The sequence below is a fragment of the Pangasianodon hypophthalmus genome, chromosome 28, assembly GCF_027358585.1.
Source record: "Pangasianodon hypophthalmus isolate fPanHyp1 chromosome 28, fPanHyp1.pri, whole genome shotgun sequence".
Classification (NCBI taxonomy): Eukaryota; Metazoa; Chordata; class Actinopteri; order Siluriformes; family Pangasiidae; genus Pangasianodon; species Pangasianodon hypophthalmus.
This window is the reverse complement of record NC_069737.1, coordinates 11,591,332-11,615,808: the sequence shown is the minus strand read 5'-3', so window position 1 is coordinate 11,615,808 and position 24,477 is coordinate 11,591,332. Positions and strand designations below refer to the sequence as shown.

The 24,477-nt window shown below is 39.4% G+C and overlaps 2 protein-coding genes across 2 annotated transcripts; one reads left to right on the top strand and one right to left on the bottom strand.

Moving 5' to 3' along the window:
• Positions 1-335: 335 nt before the first annotated feature.
• On the top strand, positions 336-14,293 carry lias (lipoic acid synthetase). Its single transcript, XM_026942932.3, has 11 exons — positions 336-604; positions 3,118-3,290; positions 5,403-5,496; positions 7,390-7,470; positions 7,717-7,873; positions 8,019-8,076; positions 8,333-8,461; positions 10,717-10,862; positions 11,508-11,578; positions 11,719-11,830; positions 13,864-14,293. Exons 1-11 carry the CDS (start codon positions 488-490, stop codon positions 13,920-13,922), a joined length of 1,197 nt encoding a protein of 398 aa, XP_026798733.3. The 5' UTR covers positions 336-487; the 3' UTR covers positions 13,923-14,293.
• On the bottom strand, positions 14,281-24,137 carry ugdh (UDP-glucose 6-dehydrogenase). Its single transcript, XM_034301072.2, has 12 exons — positions 23,909-24,137; positions 21,823-21,984; positions 21,332-21,433; positions 21,014-21,214; positions 19,438-19,635; positions 18,912-19,059; positions 18,201-18,295; positions 17,199-17,329; positions 16,059-16,198; positions 15,762-15,853; positions 15,175-15,285; positions 14,281-15,003 (listed from the first exon to the last, which is right to left on the bottom strand). The coding sequence occupies exons 2-12, from the start codon at positions 21,982-21,984 to the stop codon at positions 14,896-14,898; spliced, it is 1,488 nt and encodes a 495-aa protein (XP_034156963.1). The 5' UTR covers positions 23,909-24,137; the 3' UTR covers positions 14,281-14,895.
• Between the last annotated feature and the right edge of the window lie 340 nt (positions 24,138-24,477).

Here is a 24,477-nt window from a genome sequence, read left to right as displayed (position 1 = left end):
CAAACACAAACCCGGCTCACAAATCAACCATCTTTATCACAGCTCAGTGTGTACATATCACCAAAATACAAATATACATAACCCAAGTGACATTCAGGTAAAATACAGAACACAATATAACTCAATCTGATGGAGCGTTACAGAGGATTGGGTTAGATTCAAAGCGCCTGGAAACAGGATGCGCCATGTTCTTACCTCGCCGATAGAGGAGGAAAGGAAGGAGAAGAGACGTCATCACGCACTTGTAGAGCATACGTGCTACGTCATCGCTCAAACTCCAGGCACGGCTGTAGAACTGTCGAGAATATCAAACCGTGTTTATGCAAGTTCATTGAAACAGTTGAATGTTTCGATGATTTTAGATTAAATTATAATATAATAAGTGGATTTGTGAATAAATTGTGAATAATGTTGATTAAATGTTACTCTGTATTCGGCTGACAGGAGGTCAATTGGGAAAGTCAGGGAGGCCAGACGCGTGTAATCGATGCTAGATAACGTGAGAATGGCAGTCATGGCGCTGATCAGCAGGAGCTGTGGCGCTGTTAGTCGTTTGTCCTGTAATCAGATTTTATTATCTCCTAGATGTTTTGAAGCTTCTCACGTAAGTGTGACTCGTACTCTCTAAATTCTGTGTGTATTTATCTGTTTTGCATTATTAAACCTGTTCTGAGTTGGGTCGAATCTCAGTCAAATGGCTGCTTGTCCTTAGAGAAGTGCAAGAGTTAGTGTGTAATAATCCTGTATACTGGCTGGAGCATGCTGTATTGCACTGTATGCTGCAATATATTTAACATATAGGACAGTTTGGAAAAAAGTGAGCTCTAAACAATCTCTAATGACAAGATCTACTACTATCTTTGGTGTGTGTGTGTGTACTAATGAAGTGGCCAAAGTGTACACTGTGCATAAGAACCCCAACACCTCTGTACCTGATACACTCCTACCAACACAACACACAGAATCCATCCATTCTGTGTACCGCTTATCCTACGCAGAGGAGCCTGGATCCTATCCGAAGAGAACTTGGGGGAACAAGGCGACATGGTGCCAGCCCATCTCAGGGCACAATCGCACTCACACACCCGTTCACCCATGCCTACGGACAATCTGGAGATGCCACTCAGCCTACAACGCATGTCTTTGGACTGGAGGAGGAAACCAGAGTACCTGGATTAAACCCTCGAAGCATGGGGAGAACATGCAAACTCCATGCGGAGCGGAGGTGGGATTCGAACCCCCAACAGTGCTAACCACTAAGCCACTGCGCCCCCACAGCACACACGGACACCCTAAAGTTTCTCCCCTTCCCAAACCCAGTTTACGCCCAAGTCTCACTCATTCTTCACTGGATAATCTCACCTGGATACTTGTACTTATCACTGCTGCTGTAATCATAAAGGCCAGGATGTTCATATTGTACATCCTTTCAATGCACTTAGTACTGTTTTGCTCTGTAATATACAGTTGTAGAAGTGTAATGATTTATAACCCCGCTATCCGGCGTCACCCAGAAGAGACTGGCTTCCATTCTGAGTCTGGTTCTGTTCATGGTTTCTTCCTTATGTCATCTCAAGGAGCTTTTCCTCACCACTGTCACCTCTTGCATCGCTTGTTACGGAACTAAATATCCATCTAAGTCTGGATTTCTGTGGTACTTGTATGATGGAACCTCCACATGTTCCAAGATCTGTAATTAACAGATCAGTGCAAGAAAAGGGTTTTCTGTAAGGAGACGTTTATGGAAGGAGTCTCCAATGTCAGAGCTTTGTAACACTAATACAGGATGGTGGAGAAGATTCCACCCTGAAGGAGAGCAAAGAGAAACACGCTGAGGTGTTTATTATGACCTTAGAAAAGAGAGAGAGAGTATACTTTCAGTGAATCTGATGCAAGAGTAATACAAGTAACAGACTGACCTAAAAGCACAGATACGTTGCTTCATATGCAGTACTTCATCACTCTAATACATGATTAGTTCTGAGGACAAGGAGGAGCTATGTCTTGTTGGTAAATGATCACATCAATCTAAAGATTACAGGGTTATATGAGGTTGCTGATCGTGAGGTGCGTGATAAAACCGCTTCAGACTGCTTTCTTCTGTGGTGCCAAGAAAACAGAAACTCAAACCTTGAGAATGTGATAAAAGGAAAACATCGCATCACATCACATACGGAGTCACTGCAACCTCATAAATATAATAGAGACTAAATCATGAGCTAAATATACGTCCAAACCGAAGTGAAAATACAAATCGAATGTAAAAACATGATAACGATTAATACCGTTAATAAGAGAGAGGATAAATGATAAATAAAATTTCTACAGGGCTATTCAACTACATTTTTTGAAGATCCAGTTACATAAACACTTCACCATTAACGATTAGTTTTCGGCTAAAAATAAGACCATTTCAAGTGGATGTGTTTAGTTTCATAGCGGTGCTTCATGTTACCACATTTGAGTAGAACCACAGACTCTGAACAAATGAGACGCATCTGGTTTGAATATGATGTGAGGAGAATAAATGCATATTTGAACATTCTGTTTTTTTTTTTTTAAGTGTCAACTTTTTGAACAAGCCATGTCATCAGTTCTCTAATCAGAACAATGAGCCAAAATTTTAAAGAAATCTAAGAATATCTGTGAAAACTCTCTTCTTTCCTGCTTAATGTCTCTAGCCCTGTGGCTCGTCTCTGGTCTGAGGAGCTGCCTTCAGCTAATTATTAATTATTAACATTAATTTTGCATGTGATTGGATAAACTGCTTGGATCTGCTCCTGAAGTACCACTTGACAGCCCCTGCTCTCGGATGTTCCACAGCGTGTAACTTTAAACGGTTAAAAATATATTGTGTTATCCTTTCATTAGTTAAAATGTGATTGTTGGCAAATGTGTAGTAAATGGAATAAAACATTTCCAGATGTGCTGTTATAGGAAAACAATCAGCTATGGCTTGGTATCAGTTACTGTCTTCATGTCAGGCCACATCACATCACTCCATTATTGATTATTTTCTCATAAGAGCATGTTCGATTGTATTTTATTTCTTATCTGCAACATGTATATTACGAAGCCCAAATAAGATTTTTTAGGAGTTTTATTTTTTTCAAACAGGTCTGTGTGAGTCGACTGAGCAACGCAGCCAGCACATCACACACACCACGGGACAGAAAGAAAGAGATTAAAGAGGACGGACTGAAACTGCAGGACTTTATATCAGGGGATCTGTCAGAAAAGAGCAAATGGGAGGAATACAGGGGCAACCTGAAGCGACAAAAAGGGGAACGGTGAGAGAATTGAGACTTCGACCGATAAATGTTAAAGGTGCAGTGTGTAATGTTTAAAAGTGTTTCTCTGATTAAAAAAAAAAAAAATTCCAAAAAGTATGATTTGCAATGCACACATGCAATGAATCGTCAATCCTTGTCAATCCTTCTGTTTACATTTTGAGCTTTTTCCCCCCGGACGCTGCTCTGTTTCTGCTGCTGAGTCTTAAAGAGCAATTCCAGCAGCATAGTTACCCTCGTAGTTAAACACCATCGACATCATCTGCCATCTGCAGTGACCTTGACACGCTCACTGGAGGAGTCGACTGTAGAAAGACGCTCTCTGATAGATAATTACATGCCATCAGGAGATATACAGAGATGTCTATTTCGGTCATTTTCACAGCTGAAATATTTAACATCAGCGATTATTAGTCTGTCCGTTGTCTGTGTAGCACAGCCCGGGTAGTTTTTCCTCATCTCTTCATTTTTGCTTAAATCAAATAAATCCTGTCCACATTGTAAGGCCCCTAAATTTCCTGTAAAACATGCTAGTAACAGATGATCAGACTAAGAGACAAAGTTTAAATTCATGGCTTTGTTATATTTTTCATGAATTAGCTGAATGCCACTGCTGTTCTAGTGGAATGAAAAGCTTATTGAAGCAGTAACCAGCTTTAATAAGCGCTCGTCTTAATCCGGACATGAGCACGAGGCTTATTTTGAACTGTAGAAGAGGTAAAGCACTGTTGGTGGAAGAATTATTTTTGCTGGTTGATGTTAAATATATTTAACGGCGTATTTTAATCAACATTTGTAAGGAGTTTGAGTGCGTCGTGTATAAACACATATTAACGTCGTTTGTCGTTTTTCAGTCCTTAACAGAAGCAGGTTTTAAAATTCCAACCTTTTATTATGTTTGGTCATTTATAGCCTGCTGATCAATTTCCTATCACAACCTGACCTTTGAAATTCTCTCTATTGTTCTCTCATTAGTGTGAGATTGAGGAGTGTGTTTGTGTCAGATAGACGAGCACACACATGACGTCTGACAGCAAGGGAATCAGATAAACCCTGTCCACATTGTAAGGCCCCTAAATTTTCTGTAAAATATGCTAGTAATGATGATCAGACTAAAAGAGACAAAGTTTAAATTCATGGTTTTGTTACGTTTTTCACGAATTAGCTGCTGTTGCTCTTTAAAAGGTAACAGACTTGTCACATAGAGTTTCCCTAAAGGGGTGGTGAGAAGGGGATCGATAAATGCAAGCTTGTGAAAGATCAGTGTTGAGTGGAATTCCTATAAAATTTATTTTCCAAATACATAACCAAGTACCTATGTAAATTCCTCCGGATAAAACCCTCTGTCAGATTCCGTTAATGCAAACGATTATGTAAAGTAGAATCTTGGATTAACTCACAATGTCAGTGAGAATTTCTTCTTGTGTGGAAAACAAGTCCTACGCATTTTAAATTGGACCAGTTATTTTCTCTCTCCGAAAAAAAAAAATCCTCTGACATTAAAACTGTATTCATGCCCAGCTATTGCATGATATTGAAGAAAAATGTGATATGCGATAACTCGTTAAATAATGTGGTATGCGGTACGATAAGGCTATAAGTGTGTAAAATCAATTTCATTCATATATATATATATATATATATATATATATATATATATATATATATATATATATATATATGAATGAAATTGATTTTACACACTTATAGCCTTATCGTACCGATATATATATATGATATATGATATATGATATATATATATATATATATATATATATATATATATATATATATATATATATATATATTTTTTTTTTAAACTGAGAATGGCATAACCAACATACATGTTTCATGTTCCTTTGAGGAAAAGAACTCATTCTCTGCTATCTGTCGCCCTAAATCGCTTTCTTTTCATAATTTTTTGAAGTATTAAAATCATTCCGTTATCACAAACCCTTGCAATATGCATATCGCGATATTTACATTTGCGATATTTTGATAATTTCGATATATTGTGCAGCCCTACCAGCTATCATAATATACAGGATAATAAACTGATATAACAATGACAGAACGTAGATTAACCATCATTATCTGTGGTCCAAATCCTAGGCTCAGGTTACCACCGTGGCTAAAGACCGAGATTCCTATTGGGAAAAACTACAACAGACTGAAGAACACACTCAGAGACCTGAAGCTACACACTGTAAGTGCCTGAAATTCATTTATACACAACGGTATTGTCCTAAATTATTGTCATTACTGTTCACACAATCTGGCAAGCTAGTGGATGATGTATGATGTTTTCTCAAATGCAGGATTGTGTTAATATCTTAAAATCACAACGAAAGGTTAAGTCATGGCAAGGTTACGTGGTGCGAAGATCAAGTATTCGCTCTCTCATTGAGAGCTCATGAGTTTGAATCCAGGTGACATCACAGCCATCTAGAGCAAGACTGGCCCTGCTGTGTGGGTGAAAAGACCCATAACACGTGATAATCTCACCTGGGTACTGTACCTAATAAATGCTGCTGTTTCTTGAGCTAAAAAAAGGAATGTAGACAAACTTAAAAACCTACAAAGAAACCAAATAATGCTAAGAACTTCAAAACTAAATTGTAGGTGTATCATGCAACGGGTAAAAAATTATTTTTATAAAAAAAAGAACCAAAGGAAACAAATCGGTGTGTTTTATGAGCCTCGACCTGATCTGAAGAAGGCAGTGCATGACAAAGGTCTAACAGGTAAGTCAGGAAAATGGGAGGTGTGTGTGTGTGTGTGTGTGTGTGTGTGTGTGGTCTAGGAAAATGCGTCAGATGTCGCTGTGGCTGAATTCTGGGGTTTTATTTCCTATAACATACTTAGACACCTCAGTTTTAAGGAATCATACATACAACGTGCAAACGTCTTAGGCACATGCAAAGAAATGCTGTAGAGCAAAGATGCCTTCAAAGATAATGAAATTAAATGTTTCTACATTAAAAAAATACTATAAAGAGCAGTAAACAGTAATAAATGAAACAAAGTCAATATTTGGTGGGACGATCCTTCGCACAAATGTACAAAAGGTACAGTGTGTGCAGTTTTATAAGGAAATGAGCTGTAAGTGTTACTGAGCATCTTGCAGAAGCAGCCACAGTTCTTCTGGAGACTTTGGCTCTCACACTCGCTTCTTATTTTTGCAGCGAAACCCAGCAGCCTTCATTATGCTTCATTATGTTTTTTTTTTGTCTGAAAAGTGTCTCTTATGTATACATGCTGCTTTCTTTACTGACATACAAACATTTTTCTGTAACATGTAATTTTGTGCTGGAAAACTAATGTTTGGAATCTGAAATGTTTTTGCACTGAATCAATAATGTAGAAGTCATCAAATAAAAATCTATAACAAAGTTTGTACTAAAAAAAAAATAGGGTGCTAAGACTTTTGCACAGTACCGTATATTTCACCAAAATGATGTGGAAATGTTTTATTTATCTTTTAATCTTATCTTCCTGCAGCGTCGGATCAGGAGCCTGTTGAACAAACGCAGCAGTGAAAGCAATCAGTCTGTTTGAGGTCTAAAACCTTGCGAGTTCGGTGTAATTTCCTCACATAATGACCGTCGGGCTTTGAACAAGTCGTTGAAGAGCTACATGCTGTAGCGAAAAGGCCAGAAGATTGGATACAGATACCAACAGTCAAATCTTTAAATGCAGTTTTCTCCCTCTTCACATTTTAAAATGCTAGAACGTTACGTGGGGTTGAGATGCGTGCAAATGAGAAACATATTTCAGTTCAGGAAATCCTGGAATTTTCAGAAGTATATATAGCAGAAAACACCATGTGAAGAGACCCCAAGGAAGAGGTTTGGAGTTATAAAGGCAATGCATGGGCAAACAAGGTATTAAAGGATGTTTATAGAGGGGCATATATGAAATTCAAGTTTTCATTATTAATATTTTTTTTTCATACGTCGACCATTTTTGATAATGACTAAAGATCTGTGAAACATAACTCCCTAAAAGTCTTTTCTTTTTCATATTGTCCTAAGGGTATGCAAACTTTAGCACACAACCATAGCTAATAATTTTACCATTGTTGTTGCTATGGTTACAGGTGTGTGAGGAGGCCAGATGTCCGAACATTGGCGAGTGTTGGGGAGGTGGAGAGTACGCTACTGCCACAGCAACCATCATGGTCAGTGCAACACGATTTATACAGTTTATTACACTAAATTAATAAACTTCATATTAATTATTGGAGAGTTCAGTGCACGTGTGTATAAACTAGTTAACTAGAATCATTTGCTCATTGGTACCACATTTCAACTGAACTCTGTTCATTTCTTCAGGCAAATGATTACACGAGTAGCCTGACACGCTTCCACAACACTGTCTCTGTGTTCGTGTGTGTCTCTGTGTGTGTGTTTGTGTGTGTGTGTAGTTGATGGGGGACACGTGCACACGTGGCTGCAGGTTTTGTTCGGTAAAGACGGCGAGAACGCCGCCTCCTCTCGACCCGGATGAGCCTTATAACACAGCTAAAGCTATTGCTGCATGGGGACTCGACTATGTAGTGCTCACTTCAGTGGACAGAGATGGTAAATACACAAGCACACACACACACACACACACACACGCAAACACACCCTTCCTGCTTGATCTTCACGAAAATAGACGATTGGTTGTATTAACTCTTTGTTGCTTGTGTGTGTGTGTGTGTGTGTGTGTGTGTGTGTTGAACAGACCTCGCTGATGGAGGTGCAGAACACTTTGCAAAGACCGTGTCTCATCTCAAGGCGAGGTAAAAAGCTCTATCTATAATCAAGAAAATTTATAATAATAATTAAAGGAAAAACCAAAGTAAAGTGTGTTAGTAAGGCGATGGGCCACCAGAAGCCTCCAGAACAGCGTCAATGCACCTTAGCATCCACTGTACAAGTCTACATTTACATTTGCACTGCCTGGATTTGTTCGTTATAAATGTATTATGTATATCTATGTATGTATGTTTATACATATGACATAAAGATACACTTTGTGATTGCACCCTCTTGCAGGAACGCTAAAATCCTGGTGGAGTGTTTGACCCCTGATTTTCGTGGTGACCTCTTGGCAGTGGAGAAAGTCGCTCTGTCTGGTCTGGATGTTTACGCTCACAACGTAGAGACCGTGAGAGAACTGCAAAGGTAAAGAAAGTGTAGCCACAAGAAGCCATATATGAGTTACGTATCTTAAGGTCTGTTTCGTGGTCATGAAATACTTCAATCATGGCAACGATTACATTTTAAAATGAGTGAAACAGAGAATTATACCATTGTGACCACAGGAACCTAAACATGGAGTCTGAATATTGTACTTTACCTCAGTCTTGGAATGACTGGACTGGAATAATTTGGAGGCCAAGTCAACACCTTGAACTCTTTGTCATGTTCCTCAAACTATTCCTGAACAATTTTTGCAGTGTGGCAGGGAGCATTATCCTGCTGAAAGAGACCTCTGCCATTAGGGAATATCGTTGTCATGAAGGGGTGTACTTGGTGTGCAACAGTGTTTAGGTAGGTGGCACGTGTCAAAGTAACATCTACATGAATGCCAGGACTCAAGGTTTCCCAGCAGAACATTGCCCAGAGCATCACGCTGCCTCCGCCAGCTTGCCTTCTTCCCATAGTGCATCCTGGTTCTATCACAGCCAGCATGAAATTTTTCAGCAATTTGTGCTACAGTAGCTCTTCTATGAGATCAGACCAGACAGGCTAGCCTTCACTCCCCATGTGCATCAATAAGCCTTGGGGGCCCATGACCCTGTCTCAGGTTCACCGGTTGTCCTTCCTTGGACCACTTTTGGTAGGTACTAACCACTGCATACCAGGAACATCCCACAAGACCTGCCTTTATGGAAATGCTCTGACCCAGTCATCTAACCATTACAATTTGGCCTTTGTCAGAGTCACTCAGATCCTTACACTTGCCCATTTTTCCTGCTTCCAACACATCAACTTTGAGAACTGACTGTTTACTTGCTGCCTAATATATCCCACCCCTTGACAGGTGCCACTGTAACAGGACAATCAGTGTTATTCACTTCACCTGTCAGTGGTTTTAATGTTATGGCTGATCGGTGTGTGTAAGTAATGCGTAGTATTTGTGGAAAGAGACACACAAAATTCTCGCCATCTGATGCTAGGTGTGTGTAAATAAGAGATGGGGGAAATGTGACAGGGACAAAATGACCTTTTTCTAGATTTACTAAAAAATAATAAACAAATAATAATAAACAAATACATAAATAACACTTTTTTCATGTTAAAGTGACTTGAACAGTCAGTAACCACATTCATCTAAAAGTAACACAGTAAAAAAGTAAATCTTTGTAACGTAATATGTATGGAAAAAAAATCTGAAGTGAACCTGAAGTTATTGCGCGCGTGGTTGAGGCGTGCACGTGCTCTAAAAATCATTTGGTGCACGTGGACTGAAGCGTGTCTCCGCGAGGGGGCGCGCGCACTGAACATTCCAGAAAAAAGCGCAGTGCTGTAGCGCGGAGCGACCACCAGGGGGCGCTTAATGTCTGTTTCCCAGCGTAGCTCAGGCCCTGTCCCCGCCCTCTGTCCCTGCAACGCGCAGAGTATAACCTGTTTCAGACTGAGAGCTGTTTGTACTGGTCAGATATTTTCATATTAATATTAAGTTATTATTATTATTATTATTATTATTAGCTGTTTGTACTTGTCATATATTTTCATATTAATATTAAGTTATTATTATTATTATTATTATTAGCTGTTTGTACTTGTCAGATATTTTCATATTATTATTATTATTATTATTATTATTATTATTATTAACTGTTTGTACTTGTCAGATATTTTCATATTAATATTAAGTTATTATTATTATTATTATTATTATTATTATTAGCTGTTTGTACTTGTCAGGTATTTTCATATTAATATTAAATTATTATTATTATTATTATTATTATTATTATTATTATTATTATTAGCTGTTTGTACTTGTCAAATATTTTCATATTATTATTATTATTATTATTATTATTAATATTATTATTATTAACTGTTTGTACTTGTCATATATTTTCATATTAATATTAAGTTATTATTATTATTATTATTATTATTATTAACTGTTTGTACTTGTCAGATATTCTCATATTAATATTAAGATATTATTATTGTTGTTATTAACATCAACAGCAATAATCATCATCATGATATCATTATCAGTATTATTATTGTTATTATTATTATTATGATTATGGAACTATCTAATTTATTACTGATTTATTATTATAGCCTTAATAAAAAGTACTCCTTATATCGTTGATCATTTCTAAAATGATTCTTTCTTATGAAACAATCACTCAGTCATTATGACTGATGTCCAAGTTTGCTGCTTTCTAATGTACAGTTTTGACCTTTAGGTATGCGCGTGACCCCCGAGCGAACTTTGACCAGTCGCTTGCTGTGCTGCGCCACGCTAAGAGTGTCAAACCGAGCGTACTCACCAAAACCTCGATTATGCTCGGGCTTGGTGAAACAGACGCACAGATACACTCTACTCTGAAAGGTATATACACACACACACACACACACACAGAGACACTCTTACTCACATATACAGACAGGTGATAAATTAAAGGAAAAATCAACATAAAGTTGTTAGGAAGGTGTTGGGTCGTCACAAGCTTCCAGAAGAGCTTCAGCGCACCTTGGCATAGATTCTCTGGAAGTGTACTGGAGCGATGAACGCCGTTCTTCCATAACGTATTCCTTCAGCTGATGGTGGCGGTGGAAAGCTCTCTCTAATCCATCACTCGAAAAGCTCACATGAGTGTTCAGTAGTGTTGAGATCTAGTGACTGTGAAGGCCACAGCATACGATTTCCATCATCATCCTCATCAAACCACGCCCTGAGCCCTCATGCTCTGAGGATGGGGGCGGAGTCATCCTGAAAGCGAGCACTAATAGTTCATCAGAGTATAAATCCGTCTATAAACAGATATTATCTATCTTTAGAGATGGATATGTGTACAGAGCAGATTGTTTACATCAGCTCTGTGCAGGTGAAAAAAGGAAATATATGTTACGTATATTGCAGTCATGCTATTTATGTAGTAAATGTCTTCTACCTCAAGTGAGCTCAGATGTTTTTTTTTTCATATTTCCTTTCAATCAGTACAATATATCCAGATAACGCTTTGTCCTGTTACAGAGTTGAGGGACTCGGGTGTGGACTGTTTGACTCTTGGCCAGTACATGCAACCAACAAAACGACATCTGAAGGTACACCAGCGTTGCTGAAGCACCTACACACCTGGATACACCCTTACAGAGCTGTCACACACGGCTGTGTGTTTACACAGAGGTGCATTGATATGTTCATTTCTGAAGTGTGGATTTTGTGTGTGTGTGTGTGTGTGTAGGTCGAGGAGTACATCACCCCGGAGAAGTTTGCTCACTGGGAGAAGGTGGGGCAGGAAATGGGGTTTGTTTACACAGCGAGTGGTCCCCTAGTGCGCTCGTCTTATAAAGCAGGTAACACACACTAGAGTGAAAAAGAACAAACTTGTAGTATCTAGGCTGGATCTCAAGCTGGAGATGTTACGACTGATAAAATATCGATTAGCGAAGCACCAGTTCTGATACTGGGACCCGATTCCTAACACCAACATCTGTACCACATGATACTACATGATGTAAGCTTTATCATGCTAATGAACTGACGAAACTAAATAACAACAATCTGTAAGTATTTCATGATTAATGATAAAAGATTAATGAGCAGATTGTAAACTGTGCTGTGTGAAAATCCTCAGAGGAGGAAATACAGCACGGAGAAAAACTGCGATCACTTCAGTTCTGTATGAAAAGAAAATCTACAAATATCTAAAAAAAGTTGCACTCTTGCTCGCAAACCTAAATATTGTGATACATATTGTGTATCATGGATTTGCCATATTATCCATATCATTCCAGCTTCTCCTGTTTTAGTAGAAGTTTAGTATTTATAGTCAACTCCATAATTATTGGCACCTTTCATGAAAATGAGCAAAAAATGAACCCATACAGTGATATGTTGAGATTTTTTGAGACATTTGGGGACGCTGTATATCTTATTCCTACACAATATATATATTTTTTCAAATATAGCTTTCTTACGTAGTGCAATTTTATCTTCTCAAATAAAGAACACTGGTTTAGAAATTATTGCCACCCTACAATTATTATTTATGCACTTGAGGAGGAAACTTGCACTATTCCTCCATGTAGAACATTTCTCAGGTTTGTGCTTGAAGACTTCCCTGTTCAGTTCATACTGCAGGAATTCAAATCCAGATCATCACTAAAAACATTATCTTGGGAAAGGATTAATCTGCAGTCTTAATTTTCTGATCTACCAGGAAATTAAGACTGCAGATTAATGTTCACAAGAGTCCTTGAGCCATCAGTGGGTTTGGGGGATTTTCCGTGTATGCAGTTCCTCTTTTGTTGCCAAACACACTCATAGTGACCAAAAAATTAGTCTCTTCTGTCCAAATACACACACAACATTTCACATGTAGTCCAGCAACATTTGGGGAAGTTCAGCGGCTTGTGGTGTTTGATAGTCGATTTTGAAACTCTTCTTTGCGTTCCTCACTGTCTGGAGGACATCAGGTTCATGTGTCCTCTTCTTGACAAATGTCCATCTGTTCTAGATGTTGTAAACTTTTATTATAGACCCGGTTGTGCTTTTAAAAGTGTGTGTATTTTTACCTATTACCTGACATGTTCAGGTCAACAACCATCTGTTTCTTTGTATTGGAAGTTCTCTGATTTCCCCCATGGTTATGAATGACCAGGCACAGTGGCTTAGTGGTTCGATTCCCGTCTCCGCCCTGTGTGTGTGTGTGTGTGTGGAGTTTACATGTGCTTCAGGGGTTTCCTCCCCCAGTCCAAAGACATGCGTTGTAGGCTGACTCGCATCTCTAAATTGTCTATAGTGAGTGAAAGGGTGTGTGAGTGTGTGTGATTGTGCCCTGCAATGGGTGGGCACACCAAAGTGTCCCCCGCTTTGTGTCCCGAGTCCCCTGGGACAAGCTCCAGGTCACCCTCGTGTAGGATAAACAGCACAGAGGATGGATGGATGGATGGATGATGGATGACTGAGACTGTGTGCAACCTCAAATTTGGCTTCTGGAAACCAGTAGATTTTCCCCCAGTAATGATCACTTTTGTGCATTTATTTTATTTCTATTTTTCTTATGGTAATTATTTTGGAGGAAATGTTAATAGTTCCTCCATTAAATTAAGTGAAAAAAGTATCAGTGTGTGTAGTGTGAGTTTCATGGAGGGTGCCAATAATTCTAGTGTTGACTACAACTCAGAGATTGAGGATTAGAATTTGTGCAGAGTTTGTGCATGTTGCAAAAATGAACGCTCAGCTAAACTCACTGGATTATGGGTAATATCCACAGACCTTCACTATTATATGAATACTTCACACTCGGGGTCATGAAATCTTAGTAGGAGGGATTGTGTGTGTCCTCAAATATTTCACAGATTGTCTTTGATGTTCATTTGCACAGGTGAGTTCTTCCTAAAGAACCTGCTGACAAAGAGGAAGATGGAAGGAACAGTGGAATAATGATGGACATCATGAACCTGGATCCTTTCCCATCTTGTATTCCTTCATGCAATGAATCATAGAACTACAGAAAACATTTATTTTAATCCACCTTAAAACAAATCTGGTTAGATTTCTAAAGTTAGTGTGATGGATTGTGGGTAATGAAGTCTTCTGGTATGTGGAAGAGAGAGGACGAAAGACAATCCATACATGTGTGTGGGCTTTATTATTGCGAAAGAGAGGACTTCAGAATGCATGACTTGTTTGGGTGGTGAAGCTACACCCAAACAGTCACTGTGTAATTTTATCGAGTGAGACATTGCATACTGTGGAAATTTGAATCAGAATTAAACAAGAACTGTACAGTGTAATAAAATAATTTTGAAGCATTTGTTCATTTATTTTATTTTGTGAAAATAAGATATGCTTTTAATTGGTCCATACGTATGTAAGAAATTGTTGCCTTTTATCATATTACATTAGTGTTACAAATCTGTACAATATGAAATGATTTTATTTTTAAAAAAGTTCACATTAAACTAGTACACACGTATATCACATGACACGATTACATTATGATTTAACCGCAATCACACTATAGAAAAATGGACTAATGGCTCTGCTGAAAGACTCGGAAGCATTTGCTTTTTCACTGTAATTAGATGCTCATGACAACATTTCTCTTTTCAGTGCTGCACCATGTAATGATCAGAATTAATACTGAAAAACTAAACATCATTGTCACGTTGAAAGGCATGTCTACTGAATTAAAAAAAAATAAAAATCTGCATAATTCTTGACTGCTATCCAGTGCAGTGTGCTGTAGAGGGATACAGACACGGTGTCCTGTGACAGGTGAATTACAAACTCAACAGTAAAATGTGCATCGTTTTTGAACTTTGGCTCTTTTTTAGAGAAATGCAGTAAATCCAGTCTGAGTGTGTGTGTTCGTCTCGGTAGACATGGTTTCGTGTGTGTATACACGCGCGTCTCAGACTTTGGATTTTTTAGTCGGTGGCTCGGTGAGGGTGATTCTGGGGACTGCACCCGTGGGGGTGAAAGGAAGCCTGGTCATCACCTTCTTTCCAATCGTCTCAATCTACACGCAAAATTACACAAAGATAGACAGTACGTGAAGTTACAGTGTTTAAATATAGGACAAAATGACAGAGGAAGAGACACACACACACACACACACACACACACACACACACACACACACACACACACACACACACACACACACACACACACACACACACACACACACCTGGAAACCAAGGTTCTGTAGTTGGGGGTGTAAATGATCAAGGACTCTGCGGCCATCGAATATGAACGCTGGCTTCAACATCTGGTGATAAATCTTCTCGTAATCCAGATCCTTCAAAACACACACACACGTTAACACACCAGAGCAACACCATAAGAATCTGTGAACTAGGCTAGTACTGGGTTCATTATATACAAACAAAGGCAAAACTACTGATAAATGGTGATACAGTTTTATGCAAAAGTTTGGGCACCCTCACATGAACATAAATGAGGCGTGTGCAAATCTTGGACACACTTCAAGTTACTATCTGCAAGGTCACACAACATGACAAATCAGGTTCAAGTCCACAGAGCGCCACACAGACACAGTGGAATAAAGGTACAATCAGCTCCAGAATTATCATCATCCTTCAGAAGAACAGGCAAAATTGTACAAAAGAAACAGCAAAACAAAATTTTTATAGCGTCTTCTGTTTAACCGGCCAAGCATCACTAACTGCAAGCTGTTTTTTTTTAAGGAGTATTTTGTTGATGGGTGTCAAAACTTCTGGAGTTGCATGTACAGTGATCTCTGTGTGTATGTACCTTAAACATGTCCCATTCAGTGCAGATGACTAGTGCATGCGCACTTTTACAGGCTTCATAAGGATCTGACGACACAGTGACCAGCTCAGATACTGAGGAAAGATCACAACACACACACACAATTAACAAAAGCTACTGTGTAATTTACATATCAGAAACACCCTGTATACACCTAATACACATTTAAAATTAAGATTTACATCTGGTTCTTAAACCACTTCAGGAGGTCTGGTATGCAGCGATCACCTGATTGGACAACACACACACCCCAAAGAGCAGGGATACACAAACACACACCTCTCTCAGGATTGTCTCCTGAGATGCTGGGCTGGGACAGGTCCTGTATGATCTGTTCTTTTGCCACTTTAGGATCAAAGATGTGCAGCTTGGCTCCTTCATCCATCAGATATTTAGAAATATAGATACTGGATGACTCTCTGGGAAGGTACACACACACACACACACACACACACACACACACACACACACACACACACACACACACACACACACACACAAAGTGCAATGTCAGCATGATGACACACACTACCAACTTTCCAGGTTCTTCTGTGCTTGTACTTAAACCTTAAGAATATATTTACAGAAGATTCAGACATGTATCTGTAGAAGGCTAAAAGATTCTAGTCCGTGTATATTTACTCTGGATCTAAAACCCTTGACTCCGTGACTGGATCTTTACTCTGGATCTAAAACCCTTCGTGACCCCACTATCACTGTAATTCAGGTAAAAAGTCAGCCATGCAGGATGACTCGGCAAATTTCCGGTTTAGTCATAAAAAAAAAAAAAAAAAGTTTAGGGAGGGTGAATGATGGTGTGTTGTAAAAAATCTTTCAACTGGCACGAAGTGTGTTGTGTATGTGGTTGTAAAAAAAATTTCAATTGGCATGTTATGTATAGATATACAGTATACGTAAATACTGTGAACTTACTGCTGTTTATATTGACAAGAGCAAGCATTGTTTACCATGACACACTGAGACACCAAAAAAAGGCTAAATGTAAACTAAAATATGACTCTTTGTGTGTGTGTGTGTGTGTGTGTGTGTGTGTGTGTGTGTGTGTGTGTGTGTGTGTGTGAGAGAGAGTGAGAGAGAGAGAGAGAGACCCATAGGGGATTAAACACTTTCAGTGAATTTCAAAAGAAACGTTTAATGATGAAATCGATGCCACATGGAAGAGTGCGCGTGAAATAGGCTGTGGGTGCATTTGTGTGTGTGTGTGTGAGTGTGTGTGTGTGTGTGTGAGAGAGAGAGAGAGAGAGAGAGAGAGAGAGAGAGAGAGAGAGTGAGAGAGAGAGAGAGACCTAAGGCATCATAGGGAATGAAACACTTTCACTGAATTTCAAAAGAAATGTTTAATGATGAAATGCCACGTGGGAAGAGTGTGTGCGTGTGTGTGTGTGTGTGTGTGTATACCTGGTGTCCCCAGTGTCCTTCTTGAATGAGAAGCCTAGCAAAGCAATTTTTTTTCCTGTTACAGTGTTAAAGAGACAGTCGATGATCCTGCACGCAAACCTTTTCCTCTGGTACTCGTTCATATCAATCACCTACACACACACACACACACACACACACACATAATACAAAAGGAACAATGTCAACACCACTTTTAGTAGCTATTCTTACATGCAGCCCAAGAACCTGCTATTGAGACTGTAAGACTGGTATCTTACAATGAGAAACATTAATATACACACCTCAATCAGAATACATTTAACCAAATGAAACTTTTATTCAATCGATCCTTTAAATCGGTCTATTTAATAGAAGCTTAATAGAAAAAAACCTTTCACAAACACAATCAGAATATGTATATATCGCTTGTGCATGACCATTTCCTCCTCTCACATTCTGCTCAGTATGTAAGGAATAAACCTCTTGGGGGTGTGCTGCTATAGGAAAGTAATCAGTGACAGGGTAAACTGATGTGTCTGAAGCGGAGTATTTTACGTAGAACTGAATGTTCCAAAGTGTTTTATTTCCTCTCACCACAGCAATTTGCCAATGAGTTCTATTTTTATTTACTAATGAACGACACGTTGTACTTTTTATCCATTCATATTCACATATTCAACTTTATCTATGTCCACAAAACAAGTTATAAATAGTTTTAAATAGTTGTTCATTCACCAGTTTCCTTTTTTTTTTTACATGTAATATTCTCAGCAGATTGCTCGGTTTAGGATAAGTGTATGTATAAACATTTTATCTAGGATCTGCGATGGAAATGAACTTTACACATTAACACACACGGCCAGTGAGAATAGAAGATACTCTTATATATAAATAAGGTTCATTTGTGTATGTGTGTTGTTTTAAGTCTTGTAAAGCATCTTGGTTGTAAGAAATGGACCAAACAAAATAATAAATGCTAATCAACAGAAATTCCTGAGCACTTCAGGTGTAGATGTTCTGTACCTGCTGCCAGTAAGAGGCCACTTCAGGCAGATTCAGTGCCTCACACAGATACACCAAATTCAGCACGTCCTTCTGGAAACAGCTTCCTCCAAAGCCTGGGGTGTACAGACACACACACACACACACACACACACACACACAGAGAGAGACACACACACAGAGAGACACACACACAGAGAGACACACACACACACAGACACGCACAGAGACACACACACACACGCACAGAGACACACACACACACACACAGACAGACACACACACAGACAGACACACACACAGACAGACACACACACAGACAGACACACACACACACAGACACACACACACAGACACACACACACAGACACACACACACAGAGACACACACACAGAGACACACACACAGACACACACACACACACACAGAGACACACACACAGAGACACACACACACACACAGAGACACACACACAGAGACACACACACAGAGACACACACACAGAGACACACACACAGAGACACACACACACAGACCAATTTGACTTAACTATATTATACTCAGTTTATTCAGCATCTCTTACTCTTCATGTTGCATCAAAATCTTTGTAACGAAATAAAAAAAATAAAAAAATAAAAATAAAAAAAAACACTTTTATATAGGGCTCATAGACACCAGCCAAATGTTCCCACAAAGTCAAAACTCTCTCTCACACAGAGACACACACTCACCCACGCTGGCCTTGAGGAACTTGTTGCCGATGCGCTGGTCCATGCCGATGGCTCTGGCCACCTCCTCCACGTCAGCGCCGGTGGACTCACACAGAGCCGAGATGGAGTTTATACTGCTGATACGTTGAGCTAGGAATGCATTCGCCGCCTAATGCATGCGTGCGCACACACACAAAACACACACAAAAGCGTATATTGAATAATTTTGGATTATTCCTATGATGTGTTTATAATTTGCTGTAGACTCTGTGCTAATGTACACTGTTATTACTCAGGTCTGCTGAGATGGTTATATGACTTCAGCACTAATAGCACACACCAGCTAACTTAACAAATTAAATAAATAAATAAACAGATGATCAACACCTGCATTTTACCATGTGGAAGCATATGTATAGCATGTATAGCATGTATAGCATATCTTCTGCTATATTATTATTATTATTAGTATCCGTTCTACTCTACTTTTTGATTTCAGGCACAAGCCTTACAGACACACACACACACACACACACAGTATGCTCACTAATTTGGACAGCTCGGATGACCATGTGTTGGTGGTGATGATGCGTGACTCAGGCACCCAGTGCTCATACACTTCGCATAGCGCCCTGATCGCCTTTTGACCTTCAGGAGTTTCATCTCCACCAATCAAAACACGGTCCGGCTCCTTGAGGTCCTTCACAGCCGTCCCTTCAGCAAGAAACTCTGGGTTGGAAAGCACCTGCGAGAGACCGAGAGAGCCACATGGAGAAAAATGATTGAAATCTGTTCTGAAGAAATATTGAAGAAAGTGCTCAGTGAAAGTGTGGCCTTAAGGACAACAGGGAGTGAATTCCACACTCTGAGCTTGTACACACTGAAATCCTGGTACTAACAGTTCCTGTCAGAAGATCTGAATGATCTAGAAGAGACATACAACCATGAAGACATTTGAAATGGGGGTAGAAGTGGGCGCGAGGCTGTTTTTTTAAATCCGCCTCCCACAATTATTTTTTGTTTGTACTACAATATTTAATTATATACTTAGTTGGTTCTATTTCCCAAAATATAAAGAAGTTAATAATTAATCCTCAGTCACACTCACTAACATAAAGCTAATCTCACAGCGCATCAGGAACAACCCACCGCACCCCTGTGTTAGTGAATGTGAACTTTCTTTGTGCTGTGAGCTTCATATCTGTCCGGCACTTCCTGCCTGCATGAAAGTAAACACTCTACCCTGACTTCTCTGTCCGGGCCCAGGGCTCCTGCGGCGTCTCCGTCTCAGCGCTGGAGGGAGAATCTTAAAAGCAATTCTGACTGCTATTGATAGTCAGTGGAGATCCTGCTGAGCCTTTTATGGTGTTCAAGTGGCGTTCAAGTTCAAGTGATCTCGGGCAAACCAGATTAGCAGTTTCGCAGACATTACTGAATACTGATAAGCAGCCAGACGTGAAAACAACTTTTTTAATATCGTAGCCAAAACAATGGCCAAACAGTTGCTGATCTTTTTTTTTTTTTTTTTTTTTGTCTAGGCCACAAACACAACATGCAACACTAGAAACTTGTTCGTTCCCTTCAGTTTGTATTAATGCACTTAACTAGCTCAGCACATTACTCTTTGTACTCAGAGATCATTTGTCCTTCCCTCACTCACTTGTAAGCTCTCCTCGATCACAGGACAGCTACCACCCACGGAGGGTAAAGGCAACCATGTGCTTCCTCCTGCTCATGCTCTGTCGCAGAGCAGTGTAACACTCGAATGAAATCCACCCATCATCGGCATCACTGGGATTCAAACTCTCAATCTCCCGACGATAAGACAATCGTTTTTTTTTTTGGTTTTTTTGCACCACTCGGGATCCACCCTATAATTAAATATCTTAGCACGGGTGCCACAGCACAAGAACGTATGGGGAGGGAGAGAGTGAACAAATGCTTAAAGGTCTCAGCATAAACAGCCTTGAGCGTCTGGCTCCTTATCTGTCCTTTTTTTATTTTTGGAACACATTACAAGTAAGATAGAGAAATTCCTTAGGCTATACAAAAAGTAAGTTTAGTCCTATTTGTCTAAAGTACACATTTTCAACACACACACACACACACACACACACACACACCTGTAGGTTGAGGCTGGGTTTGGTGTTGGCGTCGAAGATCCTGCGGATGCTCTCGGCAGCTCGCACAGGCACCGTGCTTTTCTCCGTCACTATCTTATAACCATCGGAGACCTCCACAATCCGCCGTGCGCATGCCTCGATGAACTTCAGATCAGCCGCTCGGCCCTTTCCCATCCCGTACGTCTTAGTGGGTGTGTTGACCTGAGAGCAGAGCACAGGCTTCGAGTCAACACACATACAATAACTGCATGGAGATTTAGCTAACACACAAGCTTTCCTCCAGCACTTATGTGAAATCTTTACACCTCTGTAACTCACCGAAATGAAGACCAAGTCTGCTTCCTTGATGGCCGAGTCGATGTCAGTGGAGAAAAAAAGGTTCTTGCCACGGCACGACAACACAACCTCGTTCAGGCCAGGCTGCACATGGATGCAGGAATGGAAAAAGAGGCATAAGAAGCCAAAAAACAGACACTCTTGTTAGCTAGCATGCCCTGAGAGAGGCATTAGAAAGAACTACACGATACTATAATCAAACTATACTGCTAAGTGTGACGTTCCATACGTGTGATACTGTTCTATTAGGGGTAGCGCCAATACTTTGAAGCATCTATGCTCATTTTGGAGGCATGACCACTCCCTGATAGTAGAGCTAAACCTCTTAAATGGCAAAAGGCCCAGGGAAGATAAACACATTTTACTACATCATCACTGCAGTATCATAAACTGTCATCAAAAGTTCATTATCAGGATATGAGAGTTTAACGTTGAGATTTGCCGCTGATTTTATAAAAGTCTGATGAAGTTACCTCATAAATGGGAAGTGTGTCCGAGTTCCAGGCTTTGATTCGGGTCTCGTTCACATCGACCACGGTCACTGTAATCTCGGGACACATGCTGGCGATGACGCTGCACGTTGGCCCCCCGACATAACCAGCACCTATGCAGCATATTTTCCTAATCTGAACCATCTGAAAGAGAAAACAGATATTAGCTTAGTTTAGATTTAAGATCTACATTAAATCTACATAAATGAACCAGAAGTTAGGGGGGAAAAAATTTGCCTTGACTAAATGTCGACACTTAACACGGCTGATTACTAATGCAAGACGACAGGCTTTCTGAATTGACTAGAAATCTGACCAGATACAAACATTTTTGGCTGCTGTGGATGGTCCCACAAGGATTCCCTAAACATCTGCAAAAAAACATTTTATGTCCAAGTCTTATCCTTTCTTCAGTGAATTATCTCATCTGAATACATTACCTAAGAACTGTTCCTGTAACCACAAAGACTGTCTTGTGCTCATCCCAGGACCATCATTCACAATATACTCATACTAAACATCATTTTAACACACTTAGGCCTGTTTGCCTTTATAGTATACAAGTGTAGACGAGTAAATGATTTATAATCTCAGTATCTGGTGCCACCAAGAAGAGACTGGGTTCCTGTTTGAGCCTGGTTCCTCTCAAAGTTTCTTCATTTTTGTCTTCACTGCTGGTTTGCTCACTGGTGATCTAAATCTACATCCAGATTTCTGTAAAGCTGCTTTATGAGACTGTCTATTAATAAAAGCTCTATACAAATAAAACTGAACTGAGCGACAGACACCTGAATGCATTACTGCTAGACTTTTAAAATGACTGCATGACTGAAAATCTGAAAATAAATCCCATCATTACCAGGAATATTATTTTCAATTCAATTCAATTTTATTTGTATAGTATAATGGACATTGTCACAAAGCAGATTTAGAAATAAATACATTCAAGTTAAATTAAATCAAAATAGATTGTAAATGTGTGAATTTAGCCCTATTTAACGCTGAATCACCAGGTCACCAGGTCAATCTGGATTCAAAATATCAAAAATTTCAAAAATCCCAGTTGCCTTGATGCACTACAAGACATTCAGTTTGACCTCGATGGCTGAAAAGCGTAACACACTTTCATAAAGTGGTGATGAATCAGTTAGGTTTAAGAGTTGAACATTTGAGAAGTCTGGACTCTGGCCCTCCAGGACCGCACAACACTAAAATGGTGCCCGGTGATCCAAAACAGATGTTTCACCACTGTGAACAACCTCTAATTACACAAAAAAGTCCTCTGAGGGCAGATGGGGCCTTCCTGAAGGAAAGTCCAGCAGCTCGGATGAGTTGTGAAGGTCTCATTTTAATGCGTCTCTCTCAGCACACAAGGGAGGCACTCTTACAAACCCGGCTCACTCTTCTGTAACCTATTCATGGCCAAGGTTTGCTCCGACTCTCCGTAATAAAACATTTACAGAAAAAAAAGGACTCGTTGTACCTGATCTGGTAACTTTTAACACCTCGTTTGATCACTTTTAAGAATGTGCTGAACCGTCGTGAATCTGGCAGGAGAAAAAAAGTTCTCTGGGAGTCTTGTTCTTAAAACAAGTGTGAATTCTAGGTTTGATAAAGCTTCAAGCTGCGAAAGCTGAAGTGTGACAGGAAAATGATTAAACCCTTCATTATATACTTCATACATCATTAAACAAACAAACAAACAAATGAGTACATCAATGCTGTACTGTACAACTAATGACAACAAACAAAAGGCATTTTTAGGGATATTTAGATAGATGTAATGATGGATAGAAATTTTAAACATCTATCTAACACACCACTAAAATGAAATGAAATAAAAGTGTGTATTATTCTTCAGGGCATCTCATAAAAAGCTGAAATAGATGGATTTGGTCTTTACATTTCATTAACATGTTTAAAAGAGCAGCTAAGAGCACATACTCACCTCAACTACATTAAAGTCTAACAACATGGGCTACTTTTTCCACTGAGAATTTACTAAAAGAACTTTTCCACTGAGAAGTTACTGAAATAACCAGTGACTGAACCAGGGCTGGAGTCTTACCGTGCTTTAAAGTGAAGTGAAGGGAAGATAGTTGCTGAAGTGCAGCTAGCTGTTGCCGGATGGAGAGCTGAGAGCTGCTGTGGCTCTAATGTGCAGCGTTTCAGCTGCTGCTTCTCTGAACACCTTCTAATGAATGAATAACACTACTGTTGCGCCGAGTGACTTCTTTTTCTCTCACTCACACACACACACACACACATATATATACACTCTCTCACACACACATACACACACACACACCCACTTCGAAGTAAAAAAAAAAAAAAAAAAAAAAAATTGTCAGAAGCAGGCCACTTCCGGGTTAAAAAAAATATATAATAAGAGTCACGTCATCACACTTCTTCAGAAGAACATAGGTTACACATAACTGAAATAATTTGTTAAAATATAAAATTATTTGTCTATCGACTTTCTAGATATATATTTATGTTTACAAAGATGTTTTAATAGATGCCTCCGACTTAAAAAAAAACAAGTTTTAGTTTCAAGACTTTTGGTTTGAAATATGCTTCTCAATCTGCCACGTGTAGAGAAAGGCAAGCGGCTTTTAAAGCAGCGTTCACTTACAT